The sequence below is a fragment of the Coregonus clupeaformis genome, chromosome 7 (genome assembly GCF_020615455.1).
Source record: "Coregonus clupeaformis isolate EN_2021a chromosome 7, ASM2061545v1, whole genome shotgun sequence".
NCBI classification, from domain to species: Eukaryota; Metazoa; Chordata; class Actinopteri; order Salmoniformes; family Salmonidae; genus Coregonus; species Coregonus clupeaformis.
In genome coordinates, this window is record NC_059198.1 from 24756191 (window position 1) to 24778318 (window position 22128).

Consider the following 22128-nt stretch of genomic DNA (forward strand, 5'->3'; position numbering starts at 1 on the left):
TCGATGAATCCAGGGGTGTGTTCAGTTCGTTTGAACGTTTGCTACGATCAACGATTTGTACTTAACATTTACATTTCAGTCATTTTGCAGACGCTATTATCTACACGTTTTCCCTAAACTTTCTTGTACGTTCTTGAATAGAGTTTGACGTACATTTGCTCCGTACGGTGGGTGTGCCGGAGTGTATCTTGAAGAAATAAGTGACATATTTAAAGGGCAGCGGATGCATTTTGAACCCACAACCCCTCCCTCTTTTTCAACTGGTCGTTCAGTATGGCACCGTTTCCGTTCAATTGAACGTTCTATTACGTTTTTATGCACTGAACGCAGCCTAGCTTTGATCATTTTACTATCAATGGGGGCTTACAAACGCTATAACGAATTAGATATTTTGAGACCAATTAATTTTCCAGACAACATGTCACATGGTGATTGTCATGTGACCATTGGACGCTGCGGCTTTGTGATTGTCGGCAGAGCCCATATTCTCTTGTAATTTGTTTCCTCAATGTTTAGCTTTCGGACAGTCCTAAACAATAATTTATATTAATTTATTATTGTATTTATGCTTATGAATTAATGTCCTGCAAAGCATCGCCATGGCATCATCGAACTGTAACTGCATCCAAGACGGTACAGGTTGGTAATGTATTTCAATTTAAACTAAAGGTGTATAAAATAACTATTTTCATAAGGATAATGTATTTGTTGTATAGTGTTAAAAGAGAAGGCTGCATGTCATCTGTGAGTGCTCAGCATTGCAATAGGATGATAATAGGCTAATTGTATGGCAATAATGCTTCCATTGCTGTATCATACCTAGCCCAAGAATATACTAAATGTTCTTTTCAGAAGCGAATTGACTCTGGCAGCCAAAACAGCCAAGTAATCCATCTAAACGTGAATCGATTCTTGCGGTACGGTTCTAGAAACATTAAGCCCTCTACTTTAATATCACATCAAAATAATTAAAAAAATGCAAAATATACACTTAACAGCCGATAGTATTTTTCAGTTACAACACGTTTGTGGCGTCCTTGTTCCCACACAGGTGTTGGGAGACGCAGATAGATAATTAGCACAGGTAGTCGCCTCTGTTTTCCGTAAACAAGCGCTGTAACTTGGAAATATGTCCGTGTGGGAACCCTAACCCTATAAAGGTGTATTAATTGATTTTTTTTTTTATGGAAAAGTATTTGTTGATATGAAAGTGAAGTTCCATATGTTTCCAAAACTGTATCCCTTGCAAGGCCTATTTGCTTTTAGAAAGAGCTTCAGGGCTCTGTCAGAGCCTTGGACCGCCCCAGCTAACAGACGTTCCCACAACTTTAGAGAATGTTCCCTTAATGGTCTCTTTAGGCCATTAACTAACTTTTTCATTGGGATGTGCAAGGAATGTTTCCAAGAGACCATCCCCTTAATGTCAAATAGAACTTGGTTGCCATGTTCTCCAGAATTTAAGATATTAATGTTCTAGACACGTTTCATAAACATTAATGTGTCCAGTTTTCTGAGGGTTAGGAGAATATTCCATCAATGTCCCACCAAACATACACAGAACCTGGTTCTCAGAACATAAGTTAATGTTCTAGATGCGTTTCATGGGAACGTTGCAACAACATTTCTGTGTATCAGTTGTCAGGACATCGACTGATAGGCCAATAGTTTTCTGGAAAGGGCCTAACTATATTGGCCCATTAAGCACATTACATTTACATTTACATAATTTAGCAGATGCTCTTATCCAGAGCGACTTACAAATTGGTGCATTCAACTTATGATAGCCAGTGGGACAACCACCTTTATTTTTTGTTTTTATGGGGGGGTGGGGGAAGAAGGATTACTTTATACTATTCCAGGTATTCCTTAAAGAGGTAGGGTTTCAAGTGTCTCTGGAAGGTGGTCAGTGACTCCGCTGTCCTGGCGTTGTGGGGGAGCTTGTTCCACCATTGGGGTGCCAGAGCAGCGAATAGCTTTGACTGGGCTGAGCGGGAACTGTGCTTCCGTAGAGGTAGGGTAGCTAGCAGGCCAGAGGTGGATGAACGTAGTGCCCTTGTTTGGGTGTAGGGTCTGATCAGAGCCTGAAGGTAAGGAGGTGCCGTTCCCCTCACAGCTCCATAGGCAAGCACCATGGTATTGTAGTAGATGCGAGCCTCAACTGGAAGCCAGTGGAGTGTGCGGAGGAGCGGGGTGACATGAGAGAACTTGGGAAGGTTGAACACCAGACGGGCTGCAGCGTTCTGGATAAGTTGAAGGGGTTTAATGGCACAGGCAGAGAGCCCAGCCAACAGCGAGTTGCAGTAATCCAGACGGGAGATGACAAGTGCCTGGTTTAGGACCTGTGCCGCTTTCTGTGTAAGGTAGGGTCGTACTCTGAGAATGTTGTAGAGCATGAACCTGCAGGATCGGGTCACTGCTTTGATGTTAGCGGAGAACGAAAGGGTATTGTCCAGGGTCACGCCAATGTTCTTTGCACTCTGGGAGGAGGACACAATGGAGTTGTCAACCATGATGGCGAGATCATGGAGAAGGGCAGTCCTTCCCCGGGAGGAAGAGCAGCTCCGTCTTGCCGAGGTTCAGCTTGAGGTGGTGATCCGATATCCACACTGATATGTCTGCCAGACATGCAGAGATGCGATTCGCCACCTGGTTATCAGAAGGGGGAAAGGAGAAAATTAATTGTGTGTCGTCTGCATAGCAATGATAGGAGAGACCATGTGAGGATATGACAGAGCCAAGTGACTTGGTGTATAGAGAGAATAGGAGAGGGCCTAGAACTGAGCCCTGGGGGACACCAGTGGTGAGAGCACGTGGTGCGGAGACAGATTCTCGCCACGCCACCTGGTAGGAGCGACCTGTCAGGTAGGACGCAATCCAAGAGTGAGCAGCGCCGGAGATGCCCAACTCAGAGAGGAGGATCTGATGGTTCACAGTATCAAAGGCAGCGGATAGGTCTAGAAGGATAAGAGCAGAGGAGAGAGAGTTAGCTTTAGCAGTGCGGAGAGCCTCCGTGACACAGAGAAGAGCAGTCTCAGTTGAATGACCAGTCTTGAAACCTGACTGGTTTGGATCAAGAAGGTCATTCTGAGAGAGATAGCAGGAGAGTTGGCTAGAGACGGTACGCTCAAGAGTTTTGGAGAGAAAAGAAAGAAGGGATACTGGTCTGTAGTTGTTGACATCGGAGGGATCGAGTGTAGGTTTTTTGAGGAGGGGTGCAACTCTCGCTCTCTTGAAGACGGTAGGGACATGGCCAGTGGTCAAGGATGAGTTGATGAGTGAGGTGAGGTAAGGGAGAAGGTCTCCGGAAATGGTCTGGAGAAGAGAGGAGGGGATAGGGTCAAGCGGGCAGGTTGTTGGGCGGCCAGCCGTCACAAGTTACAAGATTTCATCTGGAGAGAGAGGGGAGAAAGAAGTCAAAGCATAGGGTAGGGCAGTGTTAGCAGGACCAGCGGTGTCATTTGACTTAATAACATTTAGATTTACGTCATTTAGCAGACGCTCTTATCCAGAGCGACTTACAAATTGGTGCATTCACCTTATGATAGCCAGTGGGACAACCACTTTACTATTATAATTATAATTATTTATTGTTTATTTTTTTTATATCTATAATTTTTTTTTCATTTTAGAAATGTCTTTCAAATTTGTATATCTGTTTTTTTTTTTAGAATTTTTATTAAAAAAAATTATATATATATATATATATATATATATATATAGTTTATTTTTTATTTTTGTTGTTTATTTATTTTTGTGTTTTTTTGTAAATATTATTATTATTATTATTAAATGTTTTATTTTATTTTTTGTGTGTGTGTGTGTGTGTTGAAAATGGTTGATGAAGTCATCCACAGAGAGGGATGAGGGAGGGGGAGGAGGAGGGGGATTCAGCAGGGAGGAGAAGGTGGCAAAGAGCTTCCTAGGGTTAGAGGCAGATGCTTGGAATTTAGAGTGGTAGAAAGTGGACTTAGCAGCGGAAACAGAGGAAGAGAATCCAGAGAGGAGGGAGTGAAAAGATGACAGGATCGCAGGGAGTCTAGTTTTCCTCCATTTCCGCTCGGCTGCCCGGAGCCCTCTTCTGTGAGCTCGCAATGAGTCGTCAAGCCACGGAGCAGGAGGGGAGGACCGAGCCGGCCGGGAGGATAGGGGACATAGAGAGTCAAAAGATGCAGAAAGGGAGGAGAGGAGGGTTGAGGAGGAAGAATCAGGAGATCGGAGGGAGAAGGATTTAGCAGAGGGAAGAGATGATAGGATGGAAGAGAAGAGAGTAGCGGGAGAGAGAGAGCGACGGTTGCGACGGCACATTACCATCGGAGTAGGGGCAGAGTGAGTAGTGTTGGAGGAGAGGGAAAAGGATACAAAGTAGTGGTCGGAGACTTGGAGGGGAGTTGCAGTGATATTATTATTGGGACAGTGGTTGGGGCATTTGTCATTGGTAATGGAGGCCTGGGTTCAAGAACTGCTAGGAGAGTCACCCTACTCTCTCATTCTTAGCAATATACACTGAGTGTACAAAACATTAGGAACACCTTCCTAATATTCAGTTGCACCCCCTTTTGCCCTCAGAGCAGCCTCAATTCGTTGGGACATGGACTCTACAAGGTGTCAATTGTTCCACAGGGATGCTGGCACATGTTGACTCCAATGCTTCCCACAGTTGTGTCAAGTTGACTGGATGTCCTTTGGGTGGTGGACCATTCTTGATACACACGGGAAACTGTTGAGCGTGGAAAAACCCAGCAGTGTTGCAGTTCTTGACACACTCAAACCGGTGCACCTGGCACCTACTACCATACCCCATTCAAAGGCACTTAAATATTTTGTCTTGCCCATTCACCCTCTGAATGGCACACATATACAATCCATGTCTCAATTATCTCAAGGCTTAAAGATCCTTCTTTATCCAGTCTCCTCCCCTACATCTACAGTAATTTGAAGTGGATTTAACAGGTGACATCAACAAGGGATCCTAACTTTCACCTGGTCAGTCTGTCATGGAAAGAGCAGGTGTTCCTAATGTTTTTCATGCTCAGTGTATGTTAATGTCATTATTTGGCAACAGTTACAACGCACCTACAGTATAGTTGGGCCCTGTTCTGTCCAGAAGAAACCCCTCCTCCCCAGGCACTTGTGTAGATCTGAAACAACTTGATAGGTGTAAGGCTGTAAGCAATTGGGTGAATGCACTTTGAGGTCAATCTCAGCTCTGTTTAAAAGTACACTCAGGAAAAACATTGATTGATCATAGAGAGTCAGGAGTATCATTGAAACAGGTTAACACGCCTCACCAATATTAGACAACTATACTGAAAGCCCTTAAAATGCCAAAATAAGTAAGCCTAAATCAAATCAATGATGAGAATAGTCAGATTTAACCGATACATGACACAGACATGGTGAGTACTGTGAACCAAGAGGTTGTGAGTTCAAATCCCAGGTGAGGAGATGTTGAATAATAATGACTGTATAAATGAACATGCACAATGTAATCATGTATGTCAAAGTGTGTAAAATATGTAAGTTGAAAACACTATGTTAAAAGCACTGTGTGAGTATCCCTAACCTTGCCAACAGACAAAGAGCTATGAATTGATCAGTGGTTCACCAATCAGGGCCTTGATTGACTAGGCAACAGTAACAAGGCGTGATATGTAATGAAGCTTTTTTTTCTGGGGACCATTAGGCGACGTCTTGCCAACTGATACACAGAGATGTTCTTTCAACATTCTCATGAAATGTGTATAGAACATTAATTTATATTCTGAGAACATTGCAAACATGTTCTGTGTATGTTTGGTGGGACGTTAATGGAATATCCTCCTAACCCCTCAAACTGGACACATGAAGGTTCCTGCAATGTTCTCATGAAATGTGTCTAGAACATTAAGATCTTATTTTCTGAGAACATGGCAACCATGTTCTGTGTATGTTTGGTGGGACGTTGATAGACTATTCTCCCACCAAAACATGCAAAAAATGTTCTCAGAAGGTTTTTGCTAACATAGAATGTTCCCCTAACTAATGGAAAACTGGACACTCAAACATTAGGGGAACATTACGGATAACATTACAAAAACGTTCTCTCCCTAGAATTGTTAGCTGGGGCCGTCCTCAGCAGGAAAACATCTTCATGAATAGACGTGTGTGTGTGTACAGTGCATTCGGAAAGTATTCAGACCCCTTGACTTTTTCTACATTTTGTTACGTTACAGCCTTACTCTAAAATTGATTTAAGGCACAGACATGTCTATCTAAGGTCCCACAGTTGACAGTGCATGTCAGAGCAAAAACCAAGCCATGAGGTCGAAGGAATCCTCTGTAGAGCTCCGAGACAGGATTGTGTCTAGGCACAGATCTGGGGAAGGGTACCAAAACAGTTCTGCAGCATTGAAGGTCCCCATAAACACAGTGGCCTCCATCATTCTTAAATCGAAGAAGTTTGGAACCACCAAGATTCTTCCTAGAGCTGGCCGTCCCGGCCAAACTGAGCAATTGGGGTAGAAGGGCCTTGGTCAGGGAGGTGACCAAGAACTTGATGGTCACTCTGACAGAGCTCCAGAGTTACTGTGTGGAGATGGGAGAACCTTCCAGAAGGACAACCATCTCTGCAGCACTCCACCAATTAGGCCTTTATGGTAGAGTGGCCAGACGGAAGCCACTCCTCAGTAAAAGGCACATGACAGTCCGCTTGGAGTTTTCCAAAAGGCACCTAAAGGACTCTCAGACCATGAGAAACAAGATTCTCTGATCTGATGAAACCAAGATTAAACTCTTCGGCCTGAATGCCAAGCGTCACGTCTGGAGGAAACCTGGCACCATCCCTACCGTGAAGCATGGTGGTGGCAGCATCATGCTGTGGGGAAGTTGTTTAGTGGCAGGGACTGGGAGACTAGTCATAATCGAGGGAAAGATGAACGGAGCAAAGTACAGAGAGATCCTTGATGAAAACCTGCTCCAGAGCGCTCTGGACCTCAGACTGGGGCCAAGGTTCACCTTCCAACTGGACAACAACCCTAAGCACACAGCCAAGACATTGCAGGAGTGGCTTCGGAACAAGTCTCTGAATGTCCTTGAGTGGCCCAGCCAGAGCCCGGACTTGAACCCGATCGAACGTCTCTGGAGAGACCTGAAAATAGATTTGCAGCGACGCTCCCCATCCAACCTGACAGCGCTTGAGAGGATCTGCAGAGAAGAATGGGAGAAACTCCCCAAATACAGGTGTGCCAAGCTTGTAGCGTCATACCAAAGAAGACTCGAGGCTGTAATCGCTGCCAAAGGTGCTTCAACAAAGTACTGAGTAAAGGGTCTGAATACTTATGTAAATGTGATATTTCAGTTGTTTATTTTTAATACATTTGCAAAAATGTCTAAAAACCTGATTTTGCTTTGTCATAGTGGGTTATTGTATGTAGATTGAGGGGGAAAAAACAATTTAATCAATTTTAGAATAAGACTGTAACGTAACAATGTGGAAATAGTCAAGGGGTCTAAATACTTTTCTATTGAATGGGCTATATCATACCTACTGATCCAATGCATGCTTGAATTATGTCGTTTATAGTAAAATTATAATACCACATCACTTTCCCACTTACTATTTTTCAGCAGCAATATCAAGCTGATGAATGCCCTTTTCAGATATACCTTCCCTATGTTGTATGTAGGAACCCATGTCTGTCATTAATTCTCTCTCAGAGAAGGATGAGCTGTTCTCACCTGTGAGCAGCTACAGCTCCCATGACCTCAGTGGCGGGAACCCCCGGCTCACCAGTCTGGTAGGCTCAGAGCTCCGGCAACAGCAGGAGGAGGAGGCACTGCGGAGGAAGCTCAAGTACTTCTTCATGAGCCCCTGTGACAAGTATCACGCCAAGGGCCGCAAGCCCTTTAAACTGGTCCTGCAGCTGCTCAAGATCCTCATCGTCACTGTACAGGTGGGTCTTTACTGAACTGAAGAGTTGGTATTCATGATGGGGCTTCTCAGTTGATTTTGATGATTGTTTTAACCTTTAATCCCCTGTCACTCCCTTCTCTAGTTAGTCCTGTTTGGCTTGAGTAACCAGATGGTGGTGACATTCAAGGAAGAGAACACAGCATCCTTCAAACACCTTTTCCTTAAAGACTACCGGGATGGCTCTTCAATGGCAATCCACACACAGAGTGAACTCTATAGCCATATTTATTATGCTATAGATCAGGTACTAGTATCTCAGTACTTCTCAACCCTCTCATTTTGCTCTCTGTAATGCCTTATGTTATTGTTGTGTTTTTAAATTATTTTTTGTCTTCATTGTCTGTCTATATTATGTTTTGCTATTAGTATAACTGTATGTTACCTATTCCATTCATATTTTATTTTCCTCAGTACCTGGCTCTACCACAGACATCAGTGGGGCGGTATGCATATGTGTGGGGTGAGGGTGTGAATGGGAGCGCCCTCTCTCTATGCCAGCGGTACTACAAGAGGGGCATCATCGACCCCATCAAAGACACCTTTGACATCGACCCCCAAGTTATCACCGGTACCCTGGCCGCATTCTCCTTTTTTTCCCCCTTCTGTTTATTAAGTTGTCTATCAAATTCCCCCTCCATATATTTCACATCAAAATCTGTCAGTCTTGGGTTTTTTTTTAATCCACTGCCAGTTCTCTTTGGCCCATAAGGAAGTGACTGTTAATGAGTCAAAGCTCCACATATGTCAAGAGTTGCCCTCTAACTGTGCCCTACTTTCAGTGCTGAGAATAGATCCTGTCCATAAAAAGCACTAACCATATAAGTGCTATTTCCACTACCATCAGCAAAATAATAGTTGGAGAGCTGGCCAAATGGGGGGGCGGTGCAACTCAATATTAGAAAGGTCTTCCTAATGTTTGGTGTACTCAGTGTATATGGTTCTGGAAATTAAAATCTTCTGGGTTTTTGTTCCTCTCTCGCAACTTCCTCTTACTCCATCCTTCTGTCCTTTTCAGATTGCGTTGGTGTTGACCCACTACCAAACCCTCCTTCTCCTCCTGATTACAGTGACTACAAGAACTTCACTCTCCAGTTTCACAAGTGAGACACCCACACAATGGTCTCCCTCGCTCCCTCTCCCCCTTTTATTCTTGCATGCAATTCCTCATGGGGTTTTGAATCCCATTTTTGTAATTTTGTCAGTCCTTTCTTATGCTAATGTCACTCGAGTCATTTCAGCATTGCATATCAACATAGATAGAACATTACTAGGTAACATCACTTCTCTATTGAGATTACATGCATACATTCCTCTTACTGGATCTTGTCTCTCTTCTTCTTCTTCTTCTTCTTGGTCTCCAGGCTAATCAATGTGACCATTCAGTTCCAGCTGAAGGCCATAAACATCCAGACCATCATCAACAATGAAATCCCAGACTGCTACACCTTTGCTATCATGGTGAGATGACCTACCAATTTCCCCTGAACAGTCCAGTCTTTCCCCTATATGCATTTAAATTGTGGTTGCCACTGCAAAAAAGATTAAATGATAAAAACAACAAATTAAATACAAAAATGTGGGATAGTAAAGCGTTTTCAGTGTAAACTTAAGCGACTAAATACAGATATAACGTATGTAGAAAATATATATTGGCACAATATATTTTAAAATAAGATCATCTTTGAGAACTAACAAACACCAAAATAAAAGTCATGGCATGGGGCCCCCATTGATTTTGTTATAATTTTTGAGTCATTCAGATAGCATAAGAACACGGCATAAGCCATGACATAATGTGTAGAATTGCAGGAAATTAGCTTTAAAACAGCAACATTGTCTCAGCGGCCAAGAGCAGGGCCAATAAAACCGTGCCATTGGCTATGCCCACTAGCACGCCACAACCCCTCGCCCAACTTTGCCACCGCTGCTGAAAAAATCCTAGGGGATCACTGCAGCCCCATACAGTCCACTGTATCTTAGACAGCTGTTATAAAGCCAGGATTTGTGTAGCTACGTTTACAGTGTGTATTGTGGCTGCTGTCAGGTTGTCCTGGATAACAAGGCTCACAGCGGCAGATTGAAGATCAGTCTGCTCAACCATGCTTCCATCAAGAAGTGCAAAGACCCCAACTTGTGGGGACATGGTGAGAGAGGGAGGGATGGGGGGTACTGACGTTTTGATTGGGAGGTAAAGCTTGAGATTGATTCACTTCTTTCCTGCTGTTCCTTACTAGCCGTTTGCCTCTTCCTTCCTTTCACTCCCTGACTTAATTCATTCAAACACCCCTCCTCTCTTCTTCCTCCCATAGCAGAGAACTATGCACGGGAGGCTTTTGACGTGCTGGTGGCCATAGTGTGTCTGCTGTCCCTGCTGCTGTGTGGTCGCTCCATCCTCAGAGGCGTCATCCTACAACATGTAAGACCAAGGCTGAGCCCCAAAAGTCAAAAATGTTGTTACATTGTAATTATACTGAACAAAAATATAAATGCAACAATTTCAAAGATTTTAGTGAGTTATAGTTCATAGAAGGAAATCAGTCAATTGAAATAAATTCATTCATTCATAGGCCCACCCACTTGGGAGCCAGGCACACCCTCTGGGGAGCCAGGCCCAGCCAATCGGAATGAGTATTTCCCCCACAAAAGGGCTTTATTACAGACAGAAATACTTCTCAGCACTTCCTCTCTGTTTATTCCACGGGTTCCCAAACATTTTTGGCCCACAAACCCATTTTGACATCTGAAAATTCTTGCGACCCCAACTACAGTGAGGGAAAAAAGTATTTGATCCCCTGCTGATTTTGTACGTTTGCCCACTGACAAAGAAATGATCAGTCTATAATTTTAATGGTTGGTTTATTTGAACAGTGAGAGACAGCATAATAACAAAAAAATCCAGAAATTTTTTTATAAATTGATTTGCATTTTAATGAGGGAAATAAGTATTTCACCCCTCTGCAAAACATGACTTAGTACTTGGTCAGACGTTTCTTGTAGTTGGCCACCAGGTTTGCACACATCTCAGGAGGGATTGTGTCCCACTCCTCTTTGCAGATCTTCTCCAAGTCATTAAGGTTTCAAAGCTGACGTTTGGCAACTCAAACCTTCAGCTTCCTCCACAGATTTTCTTGAGCCACTCCTTTGTTGCCTTGGCCGTGTGTTTTGGGTCATTGTCATGCTGGAATACCCATGCACGACCCATTTTCAATGCCCTGGCTGAGGGAAGGAGGTTCTCACCCAAGATTTGACGGTACATGGCCCCGTCCATCGTCCCTTTGATGCGGTGAAGTTGTCCTGTCCCCTTAGCAGAAAAACACCCCCAAAGCATAATGTTTCCACCTCCATGTTTGATGGTGGGGATGGTGTTCTTGGGGTCATAGGCAGCATTCCTCCTCCTCCAAACACGGCGAGTTGAGTTGATGCCAAAGAGCTCGATTTTGGTCTCATCTGACCACAACACTTTCACCCAGTTCTCCTCTGAATCATTCAGATGTTCATTGGAAAACTTCAGACGGGCATGTATATGTGCTTTCTTGAGCAGGGGGACCTTGCGGGCGCTGCAGGATTTCAGTCGTTCACAGCGTAGTGTGTTACCAATTGTTTTCTTGGTGACTATGGTCCCAGCTGCCTTGAGATCATTGACAAGATCCTCCCGTGTAGTTCTGGGTTGATTCCTCACCATTCTCATGATCATTGCAACTCCACGAGGTGAGATCTTGCATGGAGCTCTGGCCGAGGGAGATTGACAGTTATTTTGTGTTTCTTCCATTTGCGAATAATCGCACCAACTGTTGTCACCTTCTCACCAAACTGCTTGGCGATGGTCTTGTAGCCCATTCCAGCCTTGTGTAGGTCTACAATCTTGTCCCTGACATCCTTGGAGAGCTCTTTGGTCTTGGCCATGGTGGAGAGTTTGGAATCTGATTGATTGATTGCTTCTGTGGACAGGTGTTTATTTTTATTTTATTTTTTTATTTCACCTTTATTTAACCAGGTAAGCCAGTTGAGAACAAGTTCTCATTTACAACTGCGACCTGGCCAAGATTGTCAAGGGGTGCTGAAGGTGGGTGTGGTGCATGAATCAAGCGCAGGACGCAGAAGCTCAGTCCAAAAGACTTTAGTGCAATATTCACGTAGAAAATAAGCACAATAAGCCCGAAGGCGAAATAACGGCGCACACAGGCGTCAAACAAACGGCGCACTAACATGTGCGAAAAACCTCTCCAAAACACTGGAGGGAAGTACGTAGCTCCAACACAAAACAGAAGAGCAATCACACACAAAGACAAACACACACAACGAGAACTAAATAGGACACTAACGAGGACTAACAAGACACAGGTGTACAACATCAAGACAAAACCAAACGAACATGAAACATAGATCGGTGGCAGCTAGTACTCCGGGGACGACGACCGCCGAAGCCTGCCCGAACCAGGAGGAGGAGCAGCCTCGGCCGAAACCGTGACAAAGATAAAGGAAAGCAGTGCGATAAAAACAACACAGAGTTACATATGGGGTAAAAAACATAAAGTCAAGAATACAACAGAAAATATATATACAGTGTGTGCAAATGTAGCAAGTTATGGAGGTAAGGCAATAAATAGGCTATAGTGCAAAATAATTACAATAGTATTAACACTGGAATGCTAGATGTGCAAGAGATTATGTGCAAATAGAGATACTGGGGTGCAAAATAGCAAAATAAATAACAATATAGGGATGAGGTAGTTGGGTGGGCTAATTTCAGATGGGCTGTGTACAGGTGCAGTGATCGGTAAGGTGCTCTGACAACTGATGCTTAAAGTTAGTGAGGGAGATAAGAGTCTCCAGCTTCAGAGATTTTTGCAATTCGTTCCAGTCATTGGCAGCAGAGAACTGGAAGGAATGGCGGCCAAAGGAGGTGTTGGCTTTGGGAATGACCAGTGAGATATACCTGCTGGAGCGCAGACTACGGGTGGGTGCTGCTATGGTGACCAATGAGCTAAGATAAGGCGGGGATTTGCCTAGAAGTGATTTATAGATGGCCTGGAGCCAGTGGGTTTGACGACGAACATGTAGTGAGGACCAGCCAACAAGAGCATACAGGTCACAGTGGTGGGTAGCGTATGGGGCTTTGGAGACAAAACGGATGGCACTGTGATAGACTACATCCAATTTGCTGAGTAGAGTGTTGGAGGCTATTTTGTAAATGACATCGCCGAAGTCAAGGATCGGTAGGATAGTCAGTTTTACGAGGGCATGTTTGGCAGCATGAGTGAAGGAGGCTTTGTTGCGAAATAGGAAGCCGATTCTAGATTTAACTTTGGATTGGAGATTCTTTATGTGAGTCTGGAAGGAGAGTTTACAGTCTAACCAGACACCTAGGTATTTGTAGTTGTCCACATACTCTAGGTCAGACCCGTCAAGAGTGGTGATTCTAGTCGGGTGGGCGGGTGCCAGCAGCGTTCGATTGAAAAGCATGCATTTAGTTTTACTAGTGTTTAAGAGCAGTTGGAGGCTACTAAAGGAGTGTTGTATGGCATTTTATACAGGTAACAAACTGAGATTAGAAGCACTCCCTTTAAGAGTGTGCTCCTAATCTCAGCTCATTACCTGTATAAAAGACACCTGGGAGCCAGAAATCATTCTGATTGAGAGGGGGTCAAATACTTATTTCCCTCATTAAAATGCAAATCAATTTATAACGTTTTTGACATGCGTTTTTCTGGATTTTTTTGTTGTTATTCTGTCTCTCACTGTTCAAATAAACCTACCATTAAAATTATAGACTGATCATTTATTTGTCAGTGGGCAAACGTACAAAATCAGCAGGGGATCAAATACTTTTTTCCCTCACTGTATGTGGGAAATAAAGTATGTAATTAACAGCCAACCTTTAGTTTTTTAATTGGGGCTATGGCAGTCAATTGCAAAAAATTCTAACAGTATTTCTGATTGTATTCTCAACTCACCATCTTATACTTTTAAGGTGGGGCTATGAGTGTCAATTGCAAATTAGTCTGACATATTTTCTCTTATCTCACCACCACTAATGAGATGGGTGTGCTTGATGCATGTTGAGTCGGACCTTCTCAAAGTCAGGGGGCGTGGTCGACAGTGCACACCTCATCTCTCCTGTTACATCCAACCTGGATCGATATTTATTTTTAATGCAGACGAGAGCACTGAATCAGCGTACCATGAGTCCCTTTGAGTTAGTACCCAAAACTCCTCCATAGTGACCCATGAATTCGTTGTCTGCAGCATTCGATCACATGACCGCTCGATCAGCTGTTCGATTTCACTTACCGGCATGTCAACTGAGCCAGGATCACAGTCAAACGGATTTCGCTGATTCGGTCACTCATCTGTAGATTTTTGGGGGGGTATTTCCCCTGCATGCTTGCGTCCAGATTGTTCAGTTTCCCAAATATGTATGTTACATAGGCAAGGAGACACATTTTCTTTTCATTACACAAATTCAACAAAGTCTGTTTTTTACATCCATTACGAATGACAACAGTTCCTTTCTCAATTAAAAAAATATTTACAACACTCCCCCTCGATAACCACCAAGCCTTGGTGTGAAATAGAACATTGCTCTGATCCCATATCTCCACATAGTTTTGCGAACGGGCGTGCGCGATATAGTTTACAATCGAAGTTACCTGCTGCATATATCCGAGTTCTGCGCTCAGCTCTTTTGCCGCCAGTTGCTCTTGGTGTATCCATTATAGCTCAGTGGGTGTATCATACAATGCAGCCATATGGCAGAGGGAGACACATTCATAACTAAAGTGCAGAGGCCTGCCCGCCATCCTGCCATAGATGGAGCCTCATCTGTGGCAAAAGCCCACCATTCGATCCCATGGGATCTCTTTTTCGTCAGTATAGCCAGCACACATAAGGTGGAGTTTTTTAGTCATTGTCAGTTTACTCTTGACTGCTAGCTATAACATCAATTCTTAATTTCAGTGTTATCAGACAAAGGTATTGATGTGTGTTTCTGTGCCTCTGTCGCCCCACATTTTGTTTTCACCTCATCAATTGCGGCTGGTAATATCAGTCTCTGCAATAGTGTGTTGTTTCATAGCGTAGCGGGCTTAGCCGTTCACCGTGGGAATGATTCAAGTGCAACGGTCAAGTGCAGCCTTTTCCCACAACCTAAGGTCGCTCTCTGGTCAAATTTTAACTTTTAGATTTGAATAATTTTCATTTAGATTTTTTATGTTAACCACCTTATAATGATTTTGAGAGACAAAGATGGTAATATACAGTGCTATGAAAAAATGTATTTACCCCCTTTCTAATTTTCTCTACTTTTGCATATTTGTGATACTGAATGTTATCAGATCTTCAACCAAAACCTAATATTAGATAAAGGGAACATAAGTGAACAAATAACACAACAATTACATATTTATTTCATAAACAAAGTTATGCAACACCCAATTCCCCTGTGTGAAAAAGCATCCCCAAACCATCACACCACCACCACCATGCTTGACCTTTGATATGATGTTCTTACTGTGGAATGCAGTGTTTGGTTTTCGCCAGGCATAATTGGACCCATCTCGTCCAGAAAGTTGACTCAAGTTTGCCAAAAAGCACCTGGATGATCATCAAGACTCTTGGAAGAACGTTCTATGGACAGAACCTTTTGGATGACATGGTTCCAGTAATGCCTAGCGAAAACCAAACTCTGCATTCCACAGTAAGAACATCATACCAAAGGTCAAGCATGGTGGTGGTGGTGTAATGGTTTGGGGATGCTTTACTGCCTCAGGACCTGGACGACTTGCCTTAATAGAAGGAACCATGAATTCTGCTCTGTATCAGAGAATTCTAATGGAGAATGTCAGACCATCCGTCTGTGAAGCTGAAGCGCAGCTGGGTCATGCAGCAAGACAATGATCCAAAACACACAATCAAGTCTACATGAAAATTGCTAAAAAGCAACAAATTGGAAGTTTTGGAATAGCCTAGTAAAAGTCCGCACCTAATCCCAATTGAGATGTTGTGGCAGGACTTGAAACGAGCAGTTCTGCGTGGAAGAGTGGGCCAAAATTCCTCCACAGCGACATGAGAGACTGATCAACAACTACAGGAAGCATTTGGTTGGAGTCATTGCAGCTAAAGGTGGCACAACCAGTTATTGAGTGTAAGGGGGCAATTACTTTTTCACACAGGGGAATTGGGTGTTGCATAACTTTGTTTATGAAATAAATATGTAATTGTTGTGTTATTTGTTCACTTATGTTCCCTTTATCTAATATTAGGTTTTGGTTGAAGATCTGATAACATTCAGTATCACAAATATGCAAAAGTAGAGAAAATTAGAAAGGGGGCAAATACTTTTTCATAGCACTGTATACCTACTCATTCAAGGGTTTTTCTTTATTTTTACTATTTTCTACATTGTAGAATAATAGTGAAGACATCAAAACTATGAAATAACACATATGAAATCATGTAGTAACCCAAAAAGTGTTAAACAAAGTAGCCACCCTTTGCCTTGATGACAGCTTTGCACACTCTTGGCATTCTCTCAACCAGCATCACCTGGAATGCTTTTCCAGCAGTCTTGAAGGAGTTCCCACATATGCTGAGCACTTGTTGGCTGCTTTTCCTTCACTCTGCAGTACAACTCATCCCAAACCATCTCAATTGGGTTGAGGTCGGGTGATTGTGGAGGCCAGGTCATCTGATGCAGCACTCCATCACTCCTTCTTGGTAAAATAGCCCTTACACAGCCTGGTGGTGTGTTTTGGGTCATTGTCCTGTTGAAAAACAAATGATAGTCCCACTAAGCGCAAACCAGATGGGATGGCGTATCGCTGCAGAATGCTGTGGTAGCCATGCTGGTTAAGTGTGCCTTGAATTCTAAATGAATCACAGACAGTGTCACCAGCGAAGCACCATCACACCTCCTCCATGCTTCACGGTTGGAACTACACATGCGGAAATCATACGTTCACCTACTCTGCGTCTCACAAAGACACAGCGGTTGGAACCAAAAATCTCAAATTTGAGGACAGATTTCCACCGGTCTAATGTCCATTGCTTGTGTTTCTTGGCCCAAGCAGGTCTCTTCTTCTTATTGGTGTCCTTTTAGTAGTGGTTTCTTTGCAGCAATTCGACCATGAAGGCCTGATTCATGCAGTCTCCTGTGAACAGTTGATGTTGAGATGTGTCTGAGGTGCAGTTAACTCTAATGAACTTATCCTCTGCAGCAGAAGTAACTCTGGGTCTTCCTTTCCTGTGTCGGTCCTCATGAGAGCTAGTTTCATCATTGCGCTTGATGTCTTAAAGTAATGATGGACTGTCGTTTCTCTTTGCTGTTCTTGCCATAATATGGACTTGGTCTTTTACCAAATAGGGCTATCTTCTGTATTACCCCCCCCCCACCACCTTGTCACAACACAACTGATTGGCTCAAACGCATTAAGAAGGAAATAAATTCCGCATGTGAACTTTTAACAAGGTACACCGGTTAATTGAAATGCATTCTAGGTGACTACCTCATGAAGCCGGTTGAGAATGCCAAATCTAAAATATATTTTGATTTGGTTAACACTTATTTGGTTACTACATGATTCCATATGTGTTATTTCATAGTTTTGATGTCTTCACTATTATTCTACAATGTATAAAATAGTAAAAATAAAGAAAACATTTTTACCAGGATTTTGGAAATTCTCCCGAGACCCCATTTTCATATCAGGCAACCCCACATAGGGTTGCGACCCCTAGTTTGGGAACCGCTGGTTTATTCTGTTCATTTGTCTGATCTGTCTCTTTGTGTTTGTCTGACAGGAGTATGTCCAGTTTTTCAGACACAGGCTGAATCACAGTGTGTGCTGGGCAGACAGGATGGAGTTCATTAATGGCTGGTTCATCCTGCTCATCATCAGTGACCTGCTCACCATCACCGGCAGCTTCATCAAGATTGGCATAGAGTCCAAGGTAATACAGAACAATGCATTGCTTTTAGTTTTATATCTTTCCAGGCCTGCGCCAGTCCCCCCCACCCTTAGAATTAGTCAGAGAGCAAATAATGTAATTATTAATACAAATAATTACTTTGACTATGTCCTTCAGAACATGTCGTTGTATGATGTGTGTGGGATTCTGCTTGGTACCTCCACTCTGCTGGTGTGGGTGGGAGTCCTCCGCTACCTCAGTTTCTTCCAGAAGTACAACGTGAGTGACGCACATAATCTGTCACACAAAAATGCACACATTGACATTTAAGTTGAATGGCTTTCTGAGGAGGTTTTGCATCACTTCCCACCTCTTTTTCTTTTTCCATGTGTAATTTAGTCTTACGTTTTCTCTTTCCCTCACTCTCAGATCCTGATTGTGACGCTGCGGGCTGCCTTCCCTAATGTAATCCGCTTCTGCCTCTGTGTAGCTGCCATATACCTGGGTTACTGCTTCTGTGGCTGGATCGTGCTGGGGCCCTACCATACCAAGGTATTTGGTCATGGACAGGACATATACATATATATTTGTGTATTGTTAATGAATAATACAAATATATCACAAATAAACTTGTTCTAATATACCAACTCATCCTCCTCTCTGTCCCCACAGTTCCGCTCTCTGTCCATGGTGTCAGAGTGCCTGTTTTCTCTGATCAACGGGGACGATATGTTTGTGACGTTTGCTGAAATGCAGAAGAGCAGCACGCTGGTGTGGGTGTTCAGCCAGGTCTACCTCTACACCTTCATCTCCCTCTTCATCTACATGGTGCTCTCTCTCTTCATCGCCCTCATCACCGGAGCCTACGATGCCATCATGGTACTGTGGAAGGGAGGGGAGCGGGAGGGATAAAGGATGAGGGGGGTGATAGAAGGGGAGGATGTGTGATGGTGGGTGGAATGAGTGAATGGAGAAATGCAGGAGACATGATTTTAGGGACATTGAAATAAAAGATGGAGTGTTGATAAGTGCCATATGGAGAAAATGGTGCAATGTACAGAAAGTAGGATGGAAGAAGATTCTTTACAGTAGTTTCATCGAAGCACTCTGTTTGTCTCTCTACAGGTCCAAACCCAGGAGCCGATGCACATCACAGACCTGCATGCATTCATAGCAGAGTGTACTGATACACCTTGCTCTGGAAAGTTCCGTGGCCCAGAGGCATCCTCTTGTTCATTCTTCTGTGACTGATGAGGAGGAGAGAAAAGAGGAGAGATGGACTATGTTCATGTGTGTGTCATTCAGGGTTTGATGTTTTTGTCTTTGAAGTAATCTCCATTCCATTGATATAGATTGGTAATTTGTCTCTATATTTCAGATCCACCAGTGGGAGGATGTCTTCCGGGTGATCTGACCTTGGACTACACTGTCCTCTGTAGGATGTGGCGCGCCAGTGCATTTAAATTCACATAGACTGGTACAGTACAACCTACATGTTACTAACTGCTGTAGATCGCACATGAATATTTAAAATGCCAGTTCATTGGGTTTTTATAGTTAACAAGTTACATTCGTATGGCTAGCACATTCTGCTAGCTAATTCATGACTGTAATACAGCTGTCCTTTCAGAGAGGAAACTGATTTTGCACAACGTATATCTGAAAATGTCTTACTAAATAGGAGTTTTTTTTGGTTTATTTATGGTGCAATTGTTTTGATTTAAATTGTTGATAAGCCTTTGTTGAATTGGGTCTGCATGACCCTATGACTGAGGGACGGCAATGGTTTAATTGTTATTTACTGTGCCTGGGGGCCCTGAACGTTATGATTGTCCTCTGAATCAAGTTTATGACAGATACACACTAACAGACAGGCTGAAACATGCACACCATTATGTACTGAAGGCTACTCCCTATTTTCCTCTTTGGTCCTTTGTTCCCTTCTCCTCCTCTGGATGGGATGACTACATGTTCAAGGACAGGACCTGCAGCCATAGTTAGTCATCAATACGTATGAAGCCTTTGGTGTAAAGAGCCAGGTGACCCTGGCCTGTACATCAATGCACTGCGAGACAGAGCCATAGTGGGTTTTATATTATTATTTTTTTTAACAATGCTAAATGTTGTTTTAAAACCACCCTTATGAATTATTTTGTTGGATGACTGTTGCACCAAAATACAAGGCCAGTAAGGGAGGTTCAGTCTTTATTTTATGAGATATGTCTGACATTGTGATATTGAATTCAGTGCTAATTTATTGAATATCTGTCTGGGCAAATTAATTCTGCAAACCAGTATGTGGTCCAAATCATGATTCACTGAAGGAAAGGGACTGAATTATCATATTTGATCTGTTTTGTTTGAAAAACCTTTTGAAGTGATAATGTAATTTCATAGTATGAAAGCTCATAGTGACGTTCATTAGGAGAAAAAAGGACTCTCAATGCACAAGATTCATAAGGGATCAAAAGGAAGGGAAGAGTTGTCAGGATAGGACAAATAGAGAAATCATTGATGCCTACCCAGAATGCACTGTTTCTGGTGAAGGTGTGTTTTTCCATGACATGTTTACTTGAATAAATAATCTTTGTATGTGTTGACGACCAGAAAATATGTACATTTTTCAATTCTTTGAATGTTTTTACTTAGTACATTTATCTTGCTTGAGATTGTTATCAGGGACCCATATACGATGAGTCGTGATGACAGAGCTTGAAGCGGTGCTAAATGTCTCATGGCATGCAGCACAGTGGAGCAGCAGAATACTTGTAAGGGGTGTAGTAGTACTGTATTTCTTAACTACATGTGTTTTATACTCTGCTAACGTGATAATTTCTGATGTATTTAATTGGTTTACCTCTTTTTTTCAAAATGTTGTGGGTTGGTTAGACTGATACTAATAATTTTAGTATGGCCAAATTGCTCGACATCTACATTTTGGATGAGCATCTCGCTTGTACAGATTTGTTTTAATTTTTTTAAGCCGTTCTCGTCTCATGCACTTTTTGTTCAGTACATTGCATTTCTGTGCCACCTCTCTATCGAATACCAGTAAACCTCCTCCAATTAAAACGATTGAAAAGTGTACTGTTTATTTCTACCAAGCAGAGTCCTATTTTCTGGTGATGTGGTCCATGTTATTACATGTAGCTTTTCTGCTCTCTCGTGTCAAGGACATTTACATTTAGTCCTCTTCATAGTCACTGAGGCAGAACAACCATTTCCTTTTGTCAATTATATCGGTTGAGTGGTTGAGTGCTCGACCTGTTATGAACTTTTAAAGGGTAATGTGACAAACTTGCTTTAAGACAGTTTTCTATGTTGGTGGATTCTATGTATATGGATTGATGGTGAATTGTGCTTGTTCAGATGATCATTGGTTCTCATCCTCATGCCAGGGCCTGCCCAGTACAGTGCCCCTGTGACTGTGGGGGTATGATAGCACCACTAGAGGGAGACAGGTGCCTTTTGTCTGACTCTACACAACCTCTACCAGCCAGCCAGTCAGAGGAAATCAATATCTGTCTAAGAGGCCATAAAGAAAGAAGAGGAAACAGAAACGAAGGGGATGAGAGAGGGAAATAGTTTAGAGTAGCTTGTTTTAAAGGGCCAAAATGTACCACACGCCAGTACACTTGCACATCTCAAAACAAAAGATAAGTGAAAGGAGATAACATGGCCTATGTGAGCTTAGATAAATGCACATAATTGAAAAGTACACAAATATATCAAGATCAGTGCAGGTCAGTGCTCTTAATGTAGCTTAGTCTGAGTGGTATAGAGGAGAGGGGCCCCTGTCCGATACCCTTAGTAGCAGCATGCATTATTAACGGCAGGATACAGCCAGCCAGGGCTGGGAAGCACTCCCACTAACCCATCAACCAGAAACTGGCCTGCCTGGACATCATCAGGTTTCAGGGTAACAATACCAATTAAAAAGAAAGTCCTCTAAAGCTAGCCACATGAGACACAAGGCCTCCTCTATTTTAGTGTTTAGAGTGAAACTAGGTGATAACGTGAGCTGTGTGTGGATTTTACTAGGCTGTGTGCATAATGCAGATGTAAGATAAAGATTGCTGTATCTGAAATGTTCTATTATGACATTTTGTTTTAACATAAGAAACGTTCAAGTCAGCATGTCGCAATGAGATTAGGTTATTATTGACTGTAGTCGAAGTATGTAAGTATATAGCCAGTGTTGTATGTGTGTTACATGTGTTCTTCAAGTGGGTTAGTATGCAGCGTGTCAATGATATGCTGTGTTGGCACAT

The 22128-nt window shown here is 42.8% G+C and overlaps 1 protein-coding gene across 1 annotated transcript; it reads left to right on the forward strand.

The window, feature by feature from the left end:
• Positions 1 to 83: 83 nt before the first annotated feature.
• Positions 84 to 20923, forward strand: LOC121569433 (mucolipin-1-like). The gene is made up of 14 exons (XM_045221260.1): positions 84 to 639; positions 7696 to 7931; positions 8034 to 8195; positions 8363 to 8519; positions 8967 to 9051; positions 9313 to 9409; positions 9996 to 10095; positions 10261 to 10367; positions 17750 to 17899; positions 18035 to 18136; positions 18287 to 18409; positions 18530 to 18736; positions 18983 to 19147; positions 19236 to 20923. Exons 1-13 carry the CDS (start codon positions 600 to 602, stop codon positions 19106 to 19108), a joined length of 1692 nt encoding a protein of 563 aa, XP_045077195.1. The 5' UTR covers positions 84 to 599; the 3' UTR covers positions 19109 to 19147; positions 19236 to 20923.
• Positions 20924 to 22128: the final 1205 nt, after the last annotated feature.